The 23,424-nt window shown below is 35.4% G+C and overlaps 1 protein-coding gene across 1 annotated transcript; it reads left to right on the forward strand.

Annotated features, from left to right (window-relative positions):
- Nucleotides 1–759: 759 nt before the first annotated feature.
- On the forward strand, nucleotides 760–21,238 carry TERB2 (telomere repeat binding bouquet formation protein 2). The gene is made up of 7 exons (XM_074232047.1): nucleotides 760–857; nucleotides 979–1,060; nucleotides 4,446–4,585; nucleotides 6,327–6,388; nucleotides 11,673–11,758; nucleotides 14,197–14,285; nucleotides 20,089–21,238. Exons 1-7 carry the CDS (start codon nucleotides 794–796, stop codon nucleotides 20,232–20,234), a joined length of 669 nt encoding a protein of 222 aa, XP_074088148.1. The 5' UTR covers nucleotides 760–793; the 3' UTR covers nucleotides 20,235–21,238.
- Nucleotides 21,239–23,424: the final 2,186 nt, after the last annotated feature.

The raw sequence follows: 23,424 nt of genomic DNA on the forward strand, positions 1-23,424 counted from the left end.
ATAATATATAATATATATTTGGAATAATATATAATATATATATTTGGAATAATATAATATATATTTGGAATAATATATATTTGGAATAGATATTTGGAATAATATATAATATATATATATATTTGGAATAATATATAATATATATATATATTTGGAATAATATATAATATATATATTTGGAATAATATAATATCTATTTGGAATAATATATAATATAAATATTTGGAATAATATATAATATTTGGAATATATAATATATATTTGGAATGATATATAATATAAATATTTGGAATAATATATAATATTTGGAATATATTTGGAATAATATATAATATTTGGAATATATAATATATATTTGGAATAATATATAATATAAATATTTTGAATAATATATAATATTTGGAATATGTAAATTTGGAATATTATATAATATAAATATTTGGAATGATATATATTTGGAATATATAATATAAATATTTGGAATAATATATAATATTTGGAATATATAATGTATATTTGGAATAATATATAATATTTGGAATAATATATAATCTATAATAATCTCGATGGAGGCCTCAGTTCTCCATCCGTCGCCCTCGAAGGCGGGGCAGCCCGAGGTCCCTGCGGGTAGAAGTGAGCCAAACTAGGGTCCAGCCGCCACGTGGCGGAGGCCCAAGTCTCTCCCGCCCATCGCCCCTCGGGGACCAATCAGCGAACTCGCGGAGACCAATCAGCGAGCTCGCAGGGACTGGCGCGTAGGACCCGGGGCAAGTGGGCCGGCGGCGAGGGAGCCATGTTCAGGGAGCAGCGAGCCTGGTTCTGCCGAAGCGTGAGCCCGGATCTGCGGCAGCTGTGGGGTAGGCGCGCGGCCCGGGGGGCTCGCCAGGGGCTGGGCCTCCGGGAGGGGCGGGCGAGAGAGAGCGCCGCGGCCTTGGACCTCCCCCACGCCCCCCTCACACGGTGACTCGTCCCCTACAGTGGCCCAAGGCGGAGTCATCTGCAACGCCCGAGAGGCGGACTTCCTGTTCAGCTGCGACGCCTCACACCCGGACACTATGAGGTATCCTCGCGCGGCGACGCTGGTCACGTGGCTCCGGAATCATTCCCCGCCCCCCCGGGGCAAGTAGTCCCCGCCTCCTGGGGGGACTCCTCACCCCACACATTAGGAAACTGAGGCCCGAGGCCCCGCGGTACATTTGGCATTTCATTCATCTATATGCTATTTATTAGGCGTTTACTATATTCCAGGACTCCTGTTAAAGTCTGGGAACCCTAATGCAAAAGTGGGAGCCCCTGCCCTCATGGAGCTGACACCCAACTGGAGGCTGCAAGACGTTCGCCCATACATAATACGGGATATATAAAGAAAATAAACATACAGTTAAGGGGGGAAAGAAAGCGGGGAAGACTTCACCTAACCAAGGGGGAATCAGGCAGTGACTTTTGTTTTGGGTTTTGGCAAGGCAGTGGGGTTAAGTGGCTTGCCCAAGGCCACACAGCTGGGTAATGGTTAAGTGTCTGAGGTCAAACTTGAACTCAGGTCCTCCTGACTCCAGGGCCAGAGCTCTATCCACTGGGCCACCTCGCCGCCCCAAGCAGTGACTTAGAAGGAAGTGACAGGAGCTCTGAATGATGCTCCAGACTAGGAGAATCTAGTTGAGAAAGGAGAACCACAAACATCTAGGGAGGAAAGTTATCCAGGACGTAGTGGCCATCCACGGGAGAGGTGAAGCACCCAATTAGAGGGGTTGGTCTGGTCAAGGAGAAGGGCCATCCTATCCTCCAGTGCCAGTAAATGTGGGGATGTGGGGTGAGGAGGCAGTGATTTTGATGTGGAATTGGGGAGGAGAGAGGGTCTCAGTGGGTGGAAGAGATAATGAGGTGGTAGAGGTGGCCTGAAAACAGAAGCTTTGGAACAGCTGTTGGGGGGGGGGGGATATGGTAGAGTTAATTAAGTCAGAGTCACAAAAAATGAAGCAAAGGGCATGAAGCAGTGGAGGCTTCCTCATGTACTAGAGAACTAGGGGAACTAGTTGGCACAGTTGTGAGTTTCTCCAGGGCCCTTTCATCGATCAATAAGCATTTATTTATTTATTTTTTAATTAATTAAAGATTTTACTTATTTTGAGTTTTATAATTTCCCCCAATCTTACTCCCCCCCTCCCCCCCGCCGCAGAAAGCAATCTGTCAGTCTTTACATTGTTTCTATGTTGTACATTGATCCAAATTGAGTGTGATGAGAGAGAGAAATCATATCCTTTAAGGAAGAAACAAAAAGTGTAAGAGATAACAAGATCAGACAATAAGATATCTGTTTTTTTTCCCCCCTAAATTAAAGGGAATATTCCTTGAACTTTGTTCAAACTCCACAGTTCTTTCTCTGGATACAGATGGTATTCTCCATTGCAGACAGCCAAAAATTGTCCCTGATTGTTGCACCGATGGAACGAGCGAGTCCATCAAGGTCGATCATCACCCCCATGTTGCTGTTAGGGTGTACAGTGTTTTTCTGGTTCTGCTCATCTCACTCAGCATCAGTTCATGCAAATCCCTCCAGGCTTCCCTGAATTCCCATCCCTCCTGGTTTCTAATAGAACAATAGTGTTCCATGACATACATATACCACAGTTTGCTAAGCCATTCCCCAAATGAAGGACTCAATAAGCCTTTATTAAACACCTACTAGGGGCTAAGCTTTGGGGGATAGAAAAAGAGTCAAGAGACAACCCCTGCCCTCAAGGATTCACAATCAGAAGGGTAAGTCATCAAACAAATATGTATTTATGTCCAAGTTTAATGTCTTTAATCCTATATTTCTCATCAAAAATTGTTTTACCAGCCTCTTACTGAGGTTTATAAATCTGAATGTTAGCTTCTGCCCTTCACAAAGTCTATGTCTCTCTAGTTATAAATTTGAAGGTGGTCTCTTTGTGAAAAGACCTGTTTCCCCTCTAATTGCATCTGCAAAGTTGGCTTTCACAATTGTGTAAACAATCAGAGTAAAGACTTTCCTGAGAAAGCAGGAAACTGCTCTGGTTATCTAGATAAAAATCCAAATAAATTCTTACACTCATTACATTTTGGAAATGGAGAGATTCCAGTGTTTCATATGTCTATAGCACATCTCATAACAACCTAAAATATCAAAAGAAGTGACAGTAGTCCTGTTGCTAATTGGATCTTTGTCAGTTCTGACGTAGAACAGATCTTATGGTTGGGTTAGACAATCATAAAGTAATCAATGACACCTTTATGCACAAATGTGTAACCTGATTGGTTGACCACCATAATTTTACAATCCTTTGTTAAATTTCTATAAATATTGTTTATCCATTAAGCTCTGTGTTGATTTCTTTGATGAGATCATCCTCCCATGAGTTCTTGGTAAGATTCTATAGAATAAAGTTTCATTTATAAAACTTTTTGTTATTTCATTTTTAGCCTAAGAAAATTATGGTACAAATAAGCTGTAAACAGGATAAATAGGAAATCATTAAGAGAGGGAAGACACTGGAATGAAGAGGGATTGGGAAAGACTTCCTGTAGAAGATGGGATTTTAGTTGAGACATAAAGGAAGCCAGGGAGGTCAGTAGTCAAGAGTAGAGGAGGGACAACATTCCAGCCATTGGGAACAGGCAGAGAAAAAGCCCTGGATAGGGTGACATGTTGGAATGTCTTGTTCATGGAATAGCCAGGAGGATAATCTCACTGGATCGAAGAGTGTGAATAGGGAAGAAAGGTTTAAGATTAAAGGGAGGAGGGGACTAGGTTATGAAGGACTTTGAACTAGAAGCAGAGGGATGAGAAATAACAGCCTGTAGCCTTTTTAATGCTCTTTTTATGGATGATTTTGGCTAAGTCACTTAACCTCCCAGAATCAGGGATCCAGGCTAATTAAGGTTCTGCTATCCCTTCTAGCTTTAACTCTGTGACCCTGTGTGGGATTCAGTGGTAAAAGGCAATATAAAATTGAATTTTTGGTTATCTAACAGATTAATATTTAGAAGGAAGGGGGGAAAAGGGAAGCTAGAGCATGTCTAATGGAATGAAATATCTATTGAAGATAGAGAATAGGTTTAGGAGGGTTGAGGTCCTGTACAGATATAAAAATTTACCATCAACTCTGACTTTAAAACTGAAAGTTATCTAAGTTACAAAGCTTAGTCATAGAGTGATCATCTAGCCTTTCTTTCATTCATGAGGGAAAAAAAAATCACGTTAAATGTATGAATAGGCTCATGTTTAATGGAGCTGATTAAATTCTCTGGGCAAACACAGTAGCTTACTTTCCCCCTTCCCCTAAAATTTACCTTCTTTACATTTTAGAGATATCCTTTCTACCTTTTTCTTCTATTCACCATATATATTCTCAAGTTCAGTAAGGTATGTGAGTTTTTTTAATGTTCATTTTGCAAGTTAAAATTTTCCTTTTTTTTCCTCCTAGAATATTTCAAAGCCTTGAGTACATAGAAGATAATGCTACAGTATTTCATGCTTATTATCTCTCATCCATAGCCAATGCTGCTATGAAAAACACAGTGCCTTTGGGTCACTATGTCCTTCCACCTGCCTGCTTGCAAAAAGGTTAGGAAAAATAAAAAGTGTTTAAAGGGATTGAAACATTCCAACAAGCTCAATTACTCAACCAAAATCAGTTCCTTAACTATTAGTGTGTTCTAAATCATAACTTTTCTACATCTCCTACTTTTACACCGTTTCTTCCTTAGTTTCAGATCTTTCTACACAAAAATCTATTCTATCTTATTGCAAGAAAATTCTTATACACAAATCATTCATAATCTGTTTATTTTTAAATTACATTTAATTTTAATTTAATTTTTTTTCTCAATTACATGTAACCAAAAAATTTTGACATTAATTTTTAAAAACTTTTGAGTTCCATATTCTTTTCTTCTCTCCTTGCCCCTCCTTGAGAAGGCAAGCAATTTGATATAGATTATATATGTGCAGTCATGTAAAACATTTCCATATTAGCCATGTTGCAAAAAGAAAATATAGACCAGAACCCCCTAAAATCACAAAGAAAGTTAAAAATATAGACTCCAGTTTGCATGCAGACTTCACCACTTCTTTTGATGGAGGTAGATAGCATTTCTCATCATAAGTCTTTTGCAGTTGTCTTCAGTCATTGTAATGCTGAGAATAGCTAAGTCATTCATAATTGATCATGATACAATATTACTGTTACTGTGTACAGGATTCTCCTGGTTCTGATTATTTTATTCTGCATCAGTTCATGTAAGTCTTGAGTTTTCAGGGAATCTCAATTCTTAAATGAACTCTTCTTGATCTGTTTTCCAGGTCATTTACTATTATCGGCTATAGCTCACATTTTCCTCTTTTTTTAAAACTTGTTTTGTTATATTATTTCTTGATTTCTCCCTGAGTGATTTTTATTTGCTTTTATTCTTGTTTTCAGGGTTTTGGGTAAGGTTTAATAATTTCTCTTCTAATATATATATTGTATATACTGCCTTTAAAATATTGTATCAATTGAATAATGATTTGAAGAGGCCAATGCTCAGAGAAAACTTAACTAACTATACTTTATTATAAAAACACAAAATTTATGTCAGTACACAACCACTCAGGTCAGTGACATAACCACTTAGGTCCTTTTTGTCCTGTCTTGGCTATGTCATGGTGATATGACATCCAACCAGTAGCTACTGACCAGCTCTTCTAGAACTGACCATAAATAGCACCTGAACACAAGGAATTGTATTATTTTTTACTTAGTAATTATTTTTTTAAAAAGAAGCAGTAGGTAACCTTAATAAATTTAGATCAAATAAACCCATACACTTGTCATGAATAGAGTAGATAAGGATACATATGTAGGTTTTAAACAATTCTTTTGGTGTTCCGTCTATGGAATACTCATTTGCTCTGGCAATTTGTGCCTACATGTTTCCTGTCTACTTACCTACCTGGCCAAATCTGATTGGACTACCTCAGAAATGTATAAGAAAATTCTGTTGTGTCATTCATTGTTCTTAGTCACAATTACATTAAATAACAGCCATGTTTTTTACTGAAACATATGATAAGAAGTAATCTGAGAACTTATGTCCAAAATCTTCATACAGTCCCATTATGAAATTTAAACATTTATAATTCTGATATCCTACATAATCAAATGTGTTTAATAGAATTACCTTGCAAATTCTATAAATTGGAAGTTTTAGGCAAAGTTCTTAAGAATACTGTATTTTTAATGTCAAAATTATTGACAAAATATTTGACATTTTAATGTGAAATTAAAATGTTTTTCCTGAAGAGCATTTGTTTTTCTTTACTACAGAAATAAGAGAAAAAATTGGTAGTTTTATTTGGGAGCAGAACAATCATACAGTAACAGAGAAGGTAAGAGTAAATGAATGTTACTTTGATTTAAATATGCATCTTTCCACATTTTAGGAAAAGAGTAATGTGATTTATTTACTTATATGAAAAACTAATCTTGGGGGCGGCTAGGTGGTGCAGTGGATAGAGTACCAGCCCTGGAGTCAGGAGGACCTGAGTTCAAATCCTGTCTCAGACACCTAGCTGTGTGGCCTCAGGCAAGCCACTTACCTCCATTTCCTTGCAAAGGCAGGAGTACCTGGGTTCAAATTTGGCCTCAGACACTTAATAATTACCTAGCTGTGTGGCTTTGGGCAAGCCACTTAACTCCATTGCCTTGCGAAAACTAAAAAAGAAAAAAAAAAGTTGAGCTCAGGACTTCCTGACATCAGACCCAGAGCTATATCCAACTGAATCTAACTGCCTAGATTTTTTTACATAGCTTTCATTTACAAATGTATTCATCTTCATTTCCATATCTATAGATCAATTCCTTATAAGAAAGAATAAAAAAAGAAAGAAAAATAATCATCAGCAAAATTAAACAATATGATGATTAAAATATGTGAGCTGTTGCCATCATTGGGCTAAATGATTAAAAGCACTTATTATGGGGTGGCTAGGTGGCGCAGTAGATAGAGCACTGGCCCTGGAGTCAGGAGTACTTGAGCTCAAATCTGTCCTCAAGACACTTAATAATTACCTAGCTGTGTGGCCTTGGGCAAGCCACTTAACCCCATTTGCCTTGCAAAAACAAAAAAAAGTGCTTATTATATAATCAGCTTTTTTGTGTGATAGTTATGTAGATTTATGTAAATATAAAATTATAAATAAGAGATTCTAGAATGTTAAATTTATTTCATTAAGTGAGGAATTCCTATATAATCCCAGGAGTTCTGCTAATATAATCCTTTTAACTCTAACTCATAAGTGAAAATTAGCTAAAGTTTCTACTACCTTCCAACTGACTTAGCAATTTTAATTTTATTGGAATAATTTTACATTTTTTGCACTTATCTTTATTGACTCCCCCCATTGTTTTTCATTTGGTAATGCCAACACGGTTTAATTTATTTGTACATATTTTAAAAAGAAATATTATTTAATTTTTGAAACGGTTGCCTTTTCATTTAGAAAAAAATTTAATTAGAATTTTTTAATGTTTTACTGATACTAAAATATTTTTCAATCTTAGTCATTTGCTAATTCAACCCATTCCCAATGGATCTCTCCTTTAAGCAAAATGAATTGGCACAGCTTGCCTTTGATTACAAGCAAATTTCTAGGAATTATTAATAAAAGGGATGATTGTGAATAGCTAGACAACCAAGTTATGATCACAGAGAACCAGCATGGATTCATTAAAAACCAGATATAACAAACTAATTTTACTTCCCTTTTGAATTAGACTGGTAGATCAAGAGGATTCTATAGACATAGTTTGCTTTGATTATAGCAGCATATTTGAAAGTCTTTAATGCTGTTGTTTTGAAAAAATGGAGAGATATGTTTTAGATGATATTACAGCTGAGTGTTGAATGATTGAACCCAAAGAGTAAACATTAATTATTCAATATCAGATTAAAAGGAGACCTCAAATTGACTGCCCTTGGATCTGTGCCTGGTTCTTAATGATTAAAATTCTTACCAGTGATTTGAATAGCATGTCGGAAGATGGCCTTATCAGATTTGCAGATTAACAAATCTGAGTGGGAGAGCTAACATACCACATAAGAGATTCAGGATACAAAAAGATTTTGGCAGACTTAAATCTTTTTAAAAATTATTACACAGCATATGGGTTTTAGCATTGCAGTGATTTAAAATTATAGTTGACGTCCACTTTAAATCTGTGCTCTTAACACTTTTTTTCCCCAATAAGTACTCCCCAACCATTCTCAGGAACAGTACTATCCATAGCAATCTTAGTTTTTAGAAGCAAGATATGTAGTATATTTTCATCATTCCTCTTTGGCAGTGTCTGCACAGCAACACCAATGCACAACAGTAAATTATATTGAGATTAATGTGAAACATCATATCATAAATATACTTTTTTGTTTTTTAAAACTACTTTGTCTCTCCCATTATACCCTGCATTGAGTAATTTAAAAAGCAGACCTCCCCCAAAATAAGGTGTCTCGAATTTTAATGAGGGTAAATATGAAGTTTTATGTGTGTGTTCAAAAAAACCAGCTTCATAAGATGGAGATGACTTGGCTAGACTGTGATTCATCTGAAAAAGGTTTGAAAATTCTCAATATGAGTCAGTACTGTGAGATAATAGCCAAACAAGCTTGGGCCTTCATCTAGGACTAGGGAGACAACAGCCCTGTTATGTGTACACAGCCCTGGGCAGATTATATTTAGATTACATGTTTAATTGCCAGTACTGCTTTTTAGTATAGATTAAACTTGGTAAATTGCAGTTCATCTAGAGGAGACTGGTAAGGAATAGTGATCAAGCCTCAAGATCATGCCATATGAAGAAAAGATGGGAGACGTTTAAGCTGGAAAAAAAGTCAAAAGTATTTGTAATGTTGTTATGTGGAAGACAGCCTAGACTTGTTCTGCTTGATCCCAGAGGGAGAAAGTAGAAGTGATGGGTAGAATGTTCAAAGAGGTAAGCTTAGGTTTGATAGATGGAAACAGCTTCCAACAAATAGAGTGGAGTGGATTGCCTGCAGAGGTAACAGGGGCTTGCTTTCCCCTCATTGGAGGTTTTTAATAAAGACTGAGTTATCACATCTGGAGTGTTGTAGAGGGCATTCTCATACACTTATTCAAACTCTTGAGAGTTTGTGATACTATGAAGCAACTGTGTATGTAGCATTGCATGCCTGTAGTCTACCACTTTTCTATCTTAAGAGGAAAGAATGTTATATTATTTGTCTTTTAGAGTCGGAATTAATCATTATATTTAACTTGATTCTTTATGTCTCCTAAATCTTGATATGTATACACACACACACACACACACACACACACACACATTATTGTAGTCATTATGTATATGGTTTTCCTGATTTTGTTTTCTTTGCTCTGCATCACTTCTCACAAATCTCATGTTTCTTTGAATTCCCTCTTAGTTGTGATTTCTTAGGCGACAAAAATATCACATCACATTCATATACCACAGTGTTTTTAGCCTTTCTTCAATTAATGGACAACTGCTTTATTTCCAATTATTTGCTGCTACAAAAAGTACTGCTTTAAATATTTTAGTACATGTAGGATATTTCAATATATCAAAAATGATGAGTTTGGTAATTATTCCTGACTAAATCTAAATTGCCCTCATGATTTTATATCAGTGAAGGAGAGAGTCCATCAAACTGTTCTGAAATGTCAAGCTTTAATTAGTAATGGAAGTTTGATTATTTACTGGAACATGTAGTTGTTTTACCATTGGCTATTGTATTATTGTATATAGATTAGGGCTGTCCAAAATGTGGCCTGTAGGTCCACAGTGTGATTTTATGCAGCCTCTGTGGGTTTACTAAATGCTTTAGTAAACAAAGCCCAACTGCCACAGAGCTCTCAACTAAAACAGCAAATCAAAATATATTGTCTATTGTTTTGATAAAAAAAATTTTAAAAATAGGGTTGAACAGCTTTGATACAGATTATTGTGTATAGAAGTATTGAGCAGAAAAGCATCTTAGTGATCATGTTGTCTCATTCATTAATTTTATACAAAAGGAAACTGAAGTCCTTAAAGGTATTTGTCCAAGGTGACATGACAAATAACAAAGCCAGAGCTACAAGTCTGATAATAATTAGAAAATAAGTGGACTATGTTGAATGACCATAATCAGTGATTTGAATGATGGCATAAATGGACAAACTTTTCACATTTGTGGATAACACAATAAAGAACTGAAAGAAGATCTAAAAATATGTTAATAGTTTAGAAAGAGTAGACTGAATCTGACATGGTAGAATTTAAGATTCAAATGCAAAAATCCATAAGGGTTCAAAAAAATCAATTGTACAAGTTCAGGAATTGGTAGGGTGCAGGATTAGAGATATTGCTAAACAATTATCTTTGTATAAAAGATATGACAGTTTTAGTAGACACCAAACTCCACATGAGTCAACAATATAACATGGCAACCAAAAAAAATTAATTCTATTTTAGGCTTCATTAAAAGAAAAATAGGATCCAAGACAAGGGAGGTGATTTCCCCACTGCACTCTGATCAGACCACATCTGGAGGGTGATGTTCAGTTCTAGGCATCATGTTGATTTCTATTTCTTTTATTTAAAATAAATATTTATTGATATCTTTCAGTTTTTTATTAACTACATTTCCTCATGTACCATTCCCTCTTTCACTTCCAGACAAAAATTTATAACAAAATAAAAAGTAGGGAAAATAGAGAAACTAACTTACGTATTGAAAAAGTCTGACTGGTATTTGCAATGTTCCATACCCCTAATATCTTCACTTCTACAAAGAGGTGAGAGGAAGACACATTTTAGGAAAGAAAAATTAAGTTCCTCCGGATGGTGAAGGGATCAAAACCATGTCATTTGAGGCACTTGGCTGTTGCTGAGGAACCTTAAGGTATTTGAAGATTGTCTAATCAGATTTGTTTTGCTTTTCCCCAAAAGGTAGAACTAGACACTGGCCTAAAGAGAAGTAGATTTAGGCTTGATGCATGGGAAGAATGATTTAAACACTTCAAAAGTGCAATGTGTTAAAAAAAAATTTTTAAGTGCAGTGTGTTGCTTCAGGATGTAGAAAGTACCCCATAACTAGAAATCTTCAAGCAGATGCTGGATGACCATTGGTTGGTAATATTACTGAAGGGATTTCGAATCAGTAAGGTTTGAACTGGTTGACTTCTGAGCTACTTTTCAACACTGAAAAGCTATGATTATACATACTGTTTCAAAAATAATAGTTTATTTAACAGATAATAATCCTCTTTCCAAGGGGCTATTACATGAAAATATTTTAATAGGAACAATTGGATATTAAGTTGGTGACAGCAACTTTATGTGAAAATACCATAATAGAAATAGTTGTAGTATCCATCTTTTGAATGAAGCTTAGTCCATATTCAGTTACTTTAAAGGTAAATGCTCCATTTGAAACTTTAAAAAAGTTTAAAATTTTCATTTCTCATATTTCTGTTTGATTTACTTCTCTGGTTTGAAATTTTCATGGAATTTATCAGCCTGCCAGAAGGATCAGGAGTGTTAAAAAAATTTTGTTTCTTTGGTTTAAGAAATTGTAGTAGTTTAAGTCATTTTGTGAACTGTCTTTTTATATATATATTTTTTGCTTAATCACAGCATGGTGAAGTAAAGCCAAGCAAAGTCCAGAAACTGAGGGAAAATACTGAATTATTGACACAATCTGAAAAAGATCTATCTGGAAGGTATTGTGATTCTATTTTTAATCCTTGAATTTATATAGAGTAGAATGGTGAATGGAGGAAGAAAAATTAGAATATTTTATTTCTTCAATGTCTAGATGAATTACTGAAAGATCAATAATACTACTGTAAAATTTAATTTGTTACCAATTTCATAATTTTCTATATTCCTTCATTGACTCATTTACTTAACAAGTATTCTTTATTAAGAAGATGAAAGGTTTCATTAGAGTACAAGTTTATAGCATGGAATTAGTAAATAATGGTAAAAGAATTAGGAAAAAACTATTTGTTTTTGTCTTCAAATGGAGCTGACAAATTTTGAAATATAGGTACTACCAAAATACCATCTTACTCATAGCACAGTTATGACTCATTATTCTTTTTTTTTTGATGAGGCAGTGGGGTTAAGTGACTTGCCCAAGGTCATACAGCTAAGTGATTATTAAGTGTCTGAGGTCAGACTCAAGTCCTCCTGACTCCAGGGCCCATGCTCTATTCACTATGCCACCTAGCTAATTCTCCCCAAACAACTGTTCTTTTTGCTTATTGAGATCATTAAGACAAATTTCCCTTTTGACTAACTTTAAAGAGAGCACTTGGTATTGGAAGAAGCCAATTGGAGAAAGACTGGGATAGTTCTGATAGGAGGAAAAGGAAGGAGTAGGAAAAAAATATTAAGAAGAGAAATAAATATAATTTTTAGGACTTTAAGAAAAATGATTAGATAAAAGAACAGTAACCCATATAAGAAATGGAGCAGAGATTCTATCCTCAGTTCTTGACTCTTTACAAGGTTTTTCTGGACTCTACAAAGAGCTATTCCATATGAGACCACCAGAGGGCTGTGTGGTAACACAGACAGAATCTAGTTTTCCCCAAAGCCTAAGATCTTAAGAGCTAAAGAGGAGGAAAGGAATTGTGAAGAGGTAATTCTAACTTTTATTATTGTGGCAGAAGGGTAATTTATTTTGCCTGAATTAGCTAAAATTAGTTTTTAGAACAAATTCTTAACATAATTTTACAGATCTTTGGTTTTAGTTATTGGGAAACATAACTATCTAAGGTTCCCATTTTCTATGAGTAATGTTATTAATTCCTAGAGGAGTTTAAATGAATCTTATTTTTAGACATTTAATATTTCTTAATACATTCAAGAATTTTAACCTATTTGTTCTTTTTTAAATTCTAATATGTTTTTCATTTCAATAATACTTTCCAATTTCATGGAAAGATGTTAACATTTTACTTTAAAAAATTAGGGTTCCAAATTCTCTTCCTTCTTCCTGCTCTTCCCTCACCAGCAATAGGATAAGTCAATTACTAATGTGAAATCATGAAGAATATTTTCATATTAGCTGTGTTGCAAACCCCCACACACAAACAAGAAAACTGCTTCAGTCTGTATTCAGAGTTCATTAATTCTCTGTCTAAAAGTGAATAGCATTTTTCATCATGGAAAGAGTGGCTTTTTAATTAAATTTTTTACTTTTTGTGTTATGGTGGGCAGATTCATAGAATCTTGAGTTGGTTTTCAAAAACTCCAGTAAAGAGAAACCCACTAAAGGAAGGACTTTCTTGTTCTAAATAGAATAAATTATTTTATCTGGAAAAGTAGAAAATGTGTTCTTGTTAATAAAGAATGAGCATTTGTAGCTCATTTAGCTTTTGAAAGTATTAGAATTCAGCTACATATACAGGGCCAAAACCATACTCAGCCTAATTTAAATTTGTTTAATAGTTCATAAAGTACTCAAAATCTTATTCCAAATATTGAGATTACCAGAGATATTGTCACTAAGATAATGATGTATGGAAATACTACTTAATAAAGTTCTCATTAATAGAATGCTGAATAATAAGATATATATATATATATATTTATCTTTTTATTAAATACGATATACAACAATTTTTAAAATATCTCCTGTCCCTGCCTCCTTTTTGGAATAGTTGCCCTTAATACTTTGTGTATAATTGCATGGAACTAAGTTGTTTCAAGGCAGCTAGGTGGTGCAGTAGATAGTGCACCAGCTCTGGAGTCAGGAGGACCTGAATTTAACTCTGACCTCAGACACTTAATAATTACCTAGTGTGTGACCTTGGGCAAGTCACTTAATCTGTTGTCTTTAAAAAAAAACCCCAAACAAACAAACAAAAAAGTATGGTGCTAGTGGCTCAAATGAACCAAAGATGTACTCCCTTTAATTTTTACCTTTGTAAGCATGATAATTAAGGAGCACAGAAGCTTAATACAAATGAAAGTAAGACACTTTTTAATACTTTCATTCCGTGAGACCCAAGTTCAGAATAATGAGCCCACTGAAACTATATGCTAAATTTAAAGTGTTCTAGTTTTTTTTTTAATTTGAACTAGAATCCAGAAAAAGAAATATAGATTGTAACATATGGGACTTTGCCCTGTATATTTCATTTTGCAGCACAGAAAAGCATCTCTCAAGGACTCCAGTTACAGAAAAACAACTATATTACCCTCTTCAGAATTATCCAGTGAATAACATGGTAACAGGTAAAAAAGAAGAAAGTTTAATCATATTTTTATAGAGAAGACATAAGTGATTAAGTTGTAGGATGAAAATATAATCCTTCAGTAGTTTGACAAATAGAATTGGAGGTCAAGGGAGTATAATTTAAACTCAGATGTTATGCTTAGTTGATAATTAATAGTATTAGTTGGGGCAGCTAGGTGGCGCAGTGGATAGTGCACTGGCCCTGGAGTCAGGAGTACCTGAGTTCAAATCTGGCCTCTGACATGTAGCTGTGTGGCCTTGGACAAGCCACTTACCTCCATCTGCCTTGCAAAAACCTAAAAAAAAAATAGTATTAGTTGACTAATAATAGGTAGTAATAATTGTTTTTTTGTCCAGATATGTAATTTCTTTGGTGCAGGAAACTTCTAGTGAAGAAATACAATTCCCTCTATCTATCTATCTATCTATCTATCTATGTAGGTTGCAACTATTTTGCAACTTATAGTCTTGGAAAATTGCCTGAGCACCATATGTCAGAGAGAAGACTTGAACTCAGGTCTTCTTTATTCTAGCTCTGTAATTCACTACTCCATGTTACCTCTCAAGAAACCCAAATTGTTGGAGAAGTGGAAGCCAGCAGCTCCCAAAGCCAACTTCAAATAGTAGCTAATGGGATCATACTACTGAGAAAGGAAACTAGTGAGTGGATAAGGTTAAGTGTGTGTGCTAATTTTTTTTTCAGATTTAAATCTTTTTATTTCAAACTTAACCAAATATTTCAGTATACAAAGAATAAAAAAGAAGATTGAAAAGATTCAAAAACTATATTAAACAAATTCAGTGTTAATATAGTTTTTGAAAACTTATTGAATTTAACATAGTGACAAAATTGATTTATATTACCTTCTGAACTTTTTTCTTCTATGCACTTTTAAAATAGTTTGGTGATGCTATTTTCTTTACCTTTTGTATATCTTTTTTACTACCCACCAAATTGCCCCTTCCTTCACCAAACAGAAGCCAATTCGTATTACAATAGTATAGTCAAACAAAGCAGGTCAACTTATTGACCATATCTGAAAATGTATATCTCAGTCTGTACCTTTACTTGGTGTCCTTTCTACCAAAAAGTGGATGCTTTGCTTCATCTTCAGTCTTCTGAAATTATAATTGGTCACTGTAAAGATCAGAGTCACTGTAAAGATCAGAATTCTATAATTTTTCAGAATTTTTTTTATATTTCATCATTGTAATTGTCATGTAAATTATTCTCTTGTTTCTGCACACAGCAGTTAGCACTCCATGTTGCTGCATTTATTAAAAAATAAAAAAAATGATGTCAGGAGAAATTTGTAGGCTTAAAAGAATCTTGAGGTGATAAATTATATCTAAAGAAAGATCAATGAGGGGTGGTTAGGTGGCTCGGTGGATAGGGCGCCGGCTCTGGAGTCAGGAATACCAGAGTTCAAATCCAGCCTCAAACACTTAATGATTTCCTAGCTGTGTGGCCTTGGGCAAGTCACTTAACCCCATTGCTTTGCAAAAACCTTAAAAAAAAGAAAGGTCAATGAAAGACTGATGATTCAATTAAGACATGAAGTAAGATTTAGACATGACATCATGGTACTACCTCATTCTTCATTGCTGGATGAAGAGAAGAACTGAACTATTAACCCCTCCCTGGCCCCACCCCACATTATCACCTCTGCCACCAAAAATAATGTCAAACATAATTCTAGAAAATGGTTGGCATAAATGGAATTATTTTCTTCAGCCCAGGGGTCAGTAAATTATGTTGGGGTATCTATGTGAATGAGTGAAGAGAATGTTGAATTTGGAGTCAGGAATACCTGAGAAATTCAGCCTCAAATACTTACTAATAGTGTGACCCTTGGCAAACCACAACCTTTTTGTGACTCAGTTTCCTCATCTGTAAAATAAAGATAATAATAGCACCAACATTCCAGAATTATTATAAGGATCAAATGAGACTATATTTTCAAATGACTCATTCATTTCTAGCCATTGTTGGTATTAATGCATCTGAAGTTTTTATGCATTAATTCAAATTCCATATAATTCTTCACTACAGCCCCCAAACTTGTATTTCTGCATTCAACTTTTTATTTAAAAAAAAAACAACACTTTTTGGGATGAGCAATTTGTTAGTAACTTTTAATATCCTCAGTAGCAATATTGATTTGATCAATCAATCAAAGAACAAACATTTACTCATGCCAACAATGTATTAGGGATTCAATGACAAAAAAAAGAGCATTATTCCCTATCCTAAAGGCACTCACATTCTTTTTGGGGAAAATGACCCCTACATATCAAGGAAATCCAAAATATATGGGAGGTAAAGACAAAGGATCAAGATGAGGTGGGGGCTGGCTCTCTCCTGTAGAAGGTGACTTTTTTTTTTAAGGTTTTTTGCAAGGCAAATGGGGTTAAGTGGCTTGCTCAAGGCCACACAGCTAGGTAATTATTAAGTGTTTGAGACTGGATTTGAACCCAGGTACTCCTGACTCCAGGGCTGGTGCTTTATCCATTATGCCACCTAGCCGCCCCAGAAGGTGACTTCACTTGAGCAGAGCCAGAAAGGGAGCCAAGATTCTAAGAGGTAAAAGTGAGGAGAGAGTTCATTGTAGAGCAGCATGGGGGGGACAGTCACCTGTAGAGGAAATAAGCAGGCTTGTTTTACTAGACCAGAGAATGGAAAAAGTATTTTCTCTAAATATATGAATACACTTATGTGAGAATCTTAGTAACAGCCAGCCTGCTCAAAAGCATCAACACCTGAAGTGATTGATCAGTTAACTTTCAAAACTGTTTTGCTTGTTTTGTTTTCTCTGGACTTCCATCTCTTCTGTGAATTTTTTCTAAATATACTTCAACAACCTTCTTCCTTTTTTGGTGACCACTGTCACTGACTCCACTCCTCACCTCCCATCCTCAAATAATTCACCTCAATTTTCAGTTCAGTAAACATCAAGCACCTACTGTGTGCCAGAGAGGCACCTGTGCTAAGGACTGGAGATACAAAAGAGACAGAAGAAAGTCCCTGTCCTCAAGGAGCTTACATTCAAATGGGGAGAAGACATGCTAACAGATCTATGCAAAGTAAGCTTATAGAAAGGATAACTTGGAAATCAATGACAGAGAGAAGACACTGAAATTAAGAGGGTTAGGGAAGTCTTCCAAGCTAAGGAGCTCAGTAATGTTTGTCCTTCATTCTTGAAGAAGACCGTGACATCAGGGAGGTAATACCATGACAAGCACATGAATTGGATTTTAGTGAGGGGGAGGCTGTTATAAGTAACCAGCCTCATTTTTTCATCCAGAGTCATCTGGATCCAGTGGCCAGATATGAATCAGGACGACTGGAGATGACCCTGGGTGAAAGGCAATCAGGGTTAATGACTTGCCCAAGCTCACAGAGCTAGTTGCCATGTGTCTGAGGCTGGACTCAAACTCCTAATCTCCTGATGACAAGTCCAGTGTTCTATCCACTGTGCCTCCTTGCTACTCAATAGTCAGAGCCAGGAGGGAGAGCCAGAGAGAATGCCCAGAACTGAAAGATGGAAGGTCTTGTTCAGCCAGGAGGCCAGCATCACTGGATCAAAGAGTTCATGCTGGGGAGCAAGGTCTAAGAAAACTGGAAAGGTGCAAAGAATTTTGTATTTGATTCTGGAGGCGACAGGGAGCCACTGGAGTTTGTTAAGTAGGGGTGTGACTTAATCAGACCTGCATTTTAGGAAAACCACTTTAGTAGCCCAGTGGGGGAATGATTGGTCTGAGAAGAGACTACAAGTAGGTAGGACCCCCACCCCAACCCTGGAAGTCTATTGCAGTAATCCAAGTGTGAGATAATGAGGTCCTATATTAGAGGGGTGGCAGTGGCAGGGATGAGAAAGGGTTGTATTATTTTGGGGTTTTTTGCAAGGCAATGGGGTTAAGTGACTTGCCCAAGGAAACACAGCTGGGTAATTATTAAGTGGATTTGAACTCAGGTCCTCCAGGGAAAGTGCTCTATCCACTGTGCTACCTAGCTGCCCCTAGAATGGGGTGTATTAAAGAGATGTTGCAAAGATGAAACTGTAAGGCCTTGGATATGAGAGGTGAGATATAGTGAGGAATCCAGTAAGGATCCAACTTTTGAGAATGAGAGATTGGGAAGATGGTGTAATAATAGGCAAGATGGGGAGGAAAGAGTTAAAGGGGAAAGATAATGAATTATGTTTTGGACATAATGAGTTTAATGTCTTTTGGAGTTTGAGATGTTTGAAAGGGAATTGGAGATGCAAGATGAGAGGTCAGGAGAGAGATTGGGGAGGATAGGTAGATTTTGAGAATTATCAGCATAAAGATGGTAATCAGCATAAAGATGAGATCACTGAGTGAAGTAGTTTAGAGGGAAAAGAGAACAGGATCCAGGACATAGCCCTGAGGGACACTTGTGATTAGGGTAGGCATGATCTGGAAGAAGATCTAGTAAAGGAGACAGAAGGAGTGGTCAATAAATAGAAGAACCAGGAGAGAGTGGTGTCCCAAAAAAACCAGAAAGCGTATCAAGGAGGAGTCATCAACGGTGTCAAAGGTTGCTGAGAGGTCAGGGAGAATTGAGGATGTGAAAAAGGCCATTGAATTTGACAACTAAGAGATCATTAGTAACTTTGGAGAGCACAGCTAAATGATAAAGTCAGAAGCTGAATTGTAAGGAGTTAGGAGAAAGAGAGGAGAGAGAATGGAGGCAGCAACTTTTTTGAGAAATTTAACTGCAAAGGGCAGAAGAGAACTAGGATCATAGTTAGCAGGGTAAAAACAATCTTTATAACAAATAAACATAATAAGCAAGCAATTCCACACATTTACCATGAGCAAAAATGTTGTCTCATTCTGCATCTAGAAGCCATCTCCCATCTGTTGGGAGGTGAGTAGCTTGTTTCATCATCAGTCCCCTGTGATTGTTGCATTGATCAGTTCTCAAGTTTTACAGACTTCCTTTTTCTTTTTAGTGTTCTTGTTATATAAATTGAATGACCCCCTGCTCCCGCTATTCATGAAATTCCAGGGTCTCCCAATTATCTCCAGAACAATTGTAAAGTCCTCTTTTTGACTTTTAAAATCTAGCCCCTTCCACCTGGGTACTGAAATGGATAGAGCACTGGGTCTGGAATCAAGAAGACCTGAGTTTAAATGTGGCCTCAGTCAATACTGACTATCTGTATGACCATGGGCAGGTCACTTCACCTTGGTTGGCTTCTGTGTCCTCAACAGTAAAATGGAGGTAATGATAATGCTGACCTCCAAGAATTATTGTGAGGGTTAAATGAGGTAAGATTTAGAACAGTGATTAATAGCGTGTCAGCACATCTAGGCTCTTCAAAAATGCTTATTTCCTTTCTTCTTTCCCATTTGTTCAATTTTCTTGGATCATCACCCCATCATATCCTCAGCCAGCCATTCATCAAACAAGACATGCCATCTCCTTATTCTGGGCATTTTCTCTAGCCATTCCTTGTGCTACTCTTCTAATCTCTATCTCCTGTCTTCCTCAAAATTTAACCTGCTATAAGAAGCTTTTACTGGTCCCCCTTAAGGCTAGAGCCTTCCCCTGTGGAGAATTACCAGTTTATCCTGTATATATCTGGTTTATATGTAGTTGTTTGCCTTCTCTCTCCTTCATTAACCTATTTCCCCATCTGAGCAATTTCACTGCTATACTTAGAATCTTACTTTCTTTTCTGTGCAACTTTTCATTAATCCTAGCTCAAAGAATCAAAAAGATTGAAAAATAAAAAGAAATATGATACTTCAAATTCAGTTTTCCCTCTGTAGGTTATGTCTCTATTGATACAATGAAGAAATTCCTTGGGGAGCTGCATGACTTCACTCCTGGAAGCTCAGGATACTTGGCATATCATGTTCAAAAAGAAATCAACATCTTTTCTACTCTAAAAAATAAATTGAAAAGAAAGTGTTAAATTGAATTATCCTTTGATCTATTTCCTATCAAATGTTTTGCTAAATTAAGCATTGTTTAATATTGCTTATCTTTTTTTAATTGTTTTTTCCCCTCAGCATTAATTGAGAACATTTTCTCATTGGAAAACTTAGATCCTTTTAGGTCAGATAATAGATCTAAAACAGATTATTCTGCCCTAATTTGTAGCATTAAGCAAACAAATTATAAAATTACAGGGTTTTTTGTGTTACAGTTGTTAGTGAAATGTCTTATATTTACCCTTATCAGTCAAAATGTTTCTTTTAGCTTAATAATGGATAGTCAATTCAGTGATGCTAAAGCTTTAAAAACATGAACATAACTTGTCATGAGAATTTAATTTGGCATAAAGTATTATGGCATAGTAAATTTTCAGCTAACAGGATAATGAGTCACTTTTCTTTGGCTAAAAATTGAATATTGTCACTATTTTGGAATTAATATGTAAAAAAAATTAAACTTAATGCTGTGTAATCATGACCAAGCTTGGCCTAGAGAAGAGTTGAAAAAATGTGCCTCCCTCCTTTCTTTTTACAGTGCTGGAGTGGAATATTTTATATACATGTGTCTGTCTGTATAGATATATAGATATAGATAGATAGGGATATAATCTTGATTTGTGTCATTGTTTTTGCTGTGCTGGTTTTTTTTTTATTTTTCTTATAGCTGGTTCAACTAGTAGGAGAAGGAATAGATATTCAGATTTAAAGGTGATGTTAAGTGATAGCAATAAAAAATATGAGAACTCTGTAGATATGCTTTTAAATTTTTACTAACAAATTTATTGAAAGCTTTAATGCTCACTAGCAGTGCATTGAATGAATCTAACTGGTGTCATGTCTCTAAGTCATTAAACTAGAAGAGACCATTGAGATCATCTAGTCCAAGGCGGTCCAAATATGGCCTGCAGTGTGATTTTATGTAGTCCCCTGTGGGTTTACTAAATGCTTTAGTAAATGAAGCTGAACTACCATAGTACTCACTCTAAAATGACAAATCAAAATATATTTCCTATTGTTTCAATAAAAAACTTTTAAAAGTAAGGTTGGATAGCCCTGAGTCCATTTCTGTCATTTTATAGAGGAGGAACTGAGGCCAAAGTGTTGGCCAGGGTTATATAGTTAATTACTATAAAAGCCAGAACTAGAACTCATGTCCCCTAACTCCCAGGCCTTTTCATTCTATCATTCTAGATATGCCTAGCATAGATATCACAGTTGCCTGGCTATGTTGCTGAGGGGATCCAGGAAGGTACCAACATACCTTGAAAGATTTGATTAAAGTTAGGGAAGCTTTCCTATCTTTAGAATGTAATGGTGTAAACATTTTGGTCCTTGACTAAGAGATTATAATCATAAATAGAAAATCATCACAGATTGAAGTTAGTAATATTTAATTCTCATGCTGGATAATTATCTTCCTCTATATCAATTTAAGTCTGTTTGACAACTTTCTATTGATTACTGTTCTACCAAGGACCAGGCCATTTTTCTTTTTCCTATACCTCAGATAACCACATACAAGTAATTTCTATTTAAACCACAAAATGCATAGAACAAAATTGAATATTGAAACATTTTGCCATCTGGAAATTATGCTTATTTCAAAAGAATTCTGTCTATATTTAATCAGGGATTAAAAATGGAATTTTTGTTCTAGATTTTAATTATGGTATCATGAATGTTAGAGTAAGATTGAAGAATAACTGATAAGTGCTTCTCAATAATATTTTGGTACTTTGAGAAGATAGCAGTATCACATTACTTTTTAATATTTCTATAATCACAAGGAAATCACTATTAGCACATGAACTTTTCTAATGCATTGAATTCTGTTTTAAATGAAAATTTTGACAATGAGAGCCCTAATAGCATCTATTTCAGGGAAAAATGTGGGGAAGAAGTATATCCTTTTTTCATCATGTCTTTATAATTTATCTGATACTAGGGCTTATAGTTTAGAGAACTGCATCCCTCTCACAAACCCCTTTTCCCCACATTTTCATTATTGAATAAATTCAAGTATCCTAATGCCAGGCCAGTATGATAGAAAGTGGTATTGAGAAATAATCCTAGGGGAAAAACAGGTTTTATCAGCTGCTTTTCTCTTGGTGAAATAGACAAGGAAAGATTAAAAATCTTGATGATTCTAGGAAAATAATCTCCACATGCTTACTTGGTTTTGACACTCCCCTTATTTGCCTGAAACAACAATCATCTTTTTCCCTCAAACCCTCATTTCTTCCAAACTTTCCTATTACTATCAAGGACACCACCATCCTCCCAAACATTTCTCTTTAGGATCAAATCTTTGTTATTTTTATGATCTGTCCAGGGTTACCCAAACCCCCAGATTTATTCATGTCTAGGCCAGGGTTTATTTGTTTTTTTAAAAAATTTTTTCCCCCCAGGTACATGCAAAAACAAGTTCAACGCTTATTTCTAAAACCTTGAATTCCAAGTTCTTTCCCTTTTTTCCCCACCCCACTCACTCCCTATTATTGAGAAAACAAGTTACTTAATGTAGGTTAAAAATGTGTAAGGACCCCTTCTCTGAATAATACTTTTAAATACATAATTTAAAACGTATAAGATTACAAAGGTTAGTGAAAATGAAGAGATAATTTTTTTTTTTTTTGCATTGAGGTTCACAGACCCCAGCTTAAAACTCTCTGCTTTAGGAGTCGTCTCCTGAATTACCTTCTTACTGATAGAACCAATGCCTACTATGAAAAATACATGTATCAGAATATGGTCCTATGTCTTTGATGAATTTATGTAATTTTGAATAGATTTGAACAGTAGAAAAACTGAAAAATTACCCTTGGCATAAGCATTGAGAACTTTTCTCTGGTGGCTTGCCTAATTTTTATAAACAAGTATGAAAAAGCAATTTTTGAATTTACTGTAAAAATAGCTTTCTTGGATCACTTCACTATGTGTAGCTTTCTTAAAAAAAATTTCTATCTTGGTCACAATAAGTTAGATGTACATCTGCTTACTTTTCCTGTACAGAAAAACAAATTCTCCAAGTGCTAAAACTATTCTTGGAAAGGTAAAACTGAAACCAGATAATGTGTATTCAAGTTTCTTGGAAGTATTCAGAATTCAGGAAAAATTTCTGAGTTTTCAAGATTAAGAAACTCAATTGTTTTTCAAACATCATCATGT

The sequence above is a fragment of the Macrotis lagotis genome, chromosome 4 (genome assembly GCF_037893015.1).
Source record: "Macrotis lagotis isolate mMagLag1 chromosome 4, bilby.v1.9.chrom.fasta, whole genome shotgun sequence".
NCBI lineage: Eukaryota > Metazoa > Chordata > Mammalia > Peramelemorphia > Peramelidae > Macrotis > Macrotis lagotis.

Bases quoted from the DNA above. Each gene is read 5' to 3' on its own strand.
- TERB2 (XM_074232047.1), top strand. From the start codon at position 794: ATGTTCAGGGAGCAGCGAGCCTGGTTCTGCCGAAGCGTGAGCCCGGAT. The intron at 1,061-4,445 runs GTATCCTCGCGC...TTTTCCTCCTAG, and splicing joins TCACACCCGGACACTATGAG to AATATTTCAAAGCCTTGAGT. The intron at 11,759-14,196 runs GTATTGTGATTC...TTCATTTTGCAG, and splicing joins GAAAAAGATCTATCTGGAAG to CACAGAAAAGCATCTCTCAA.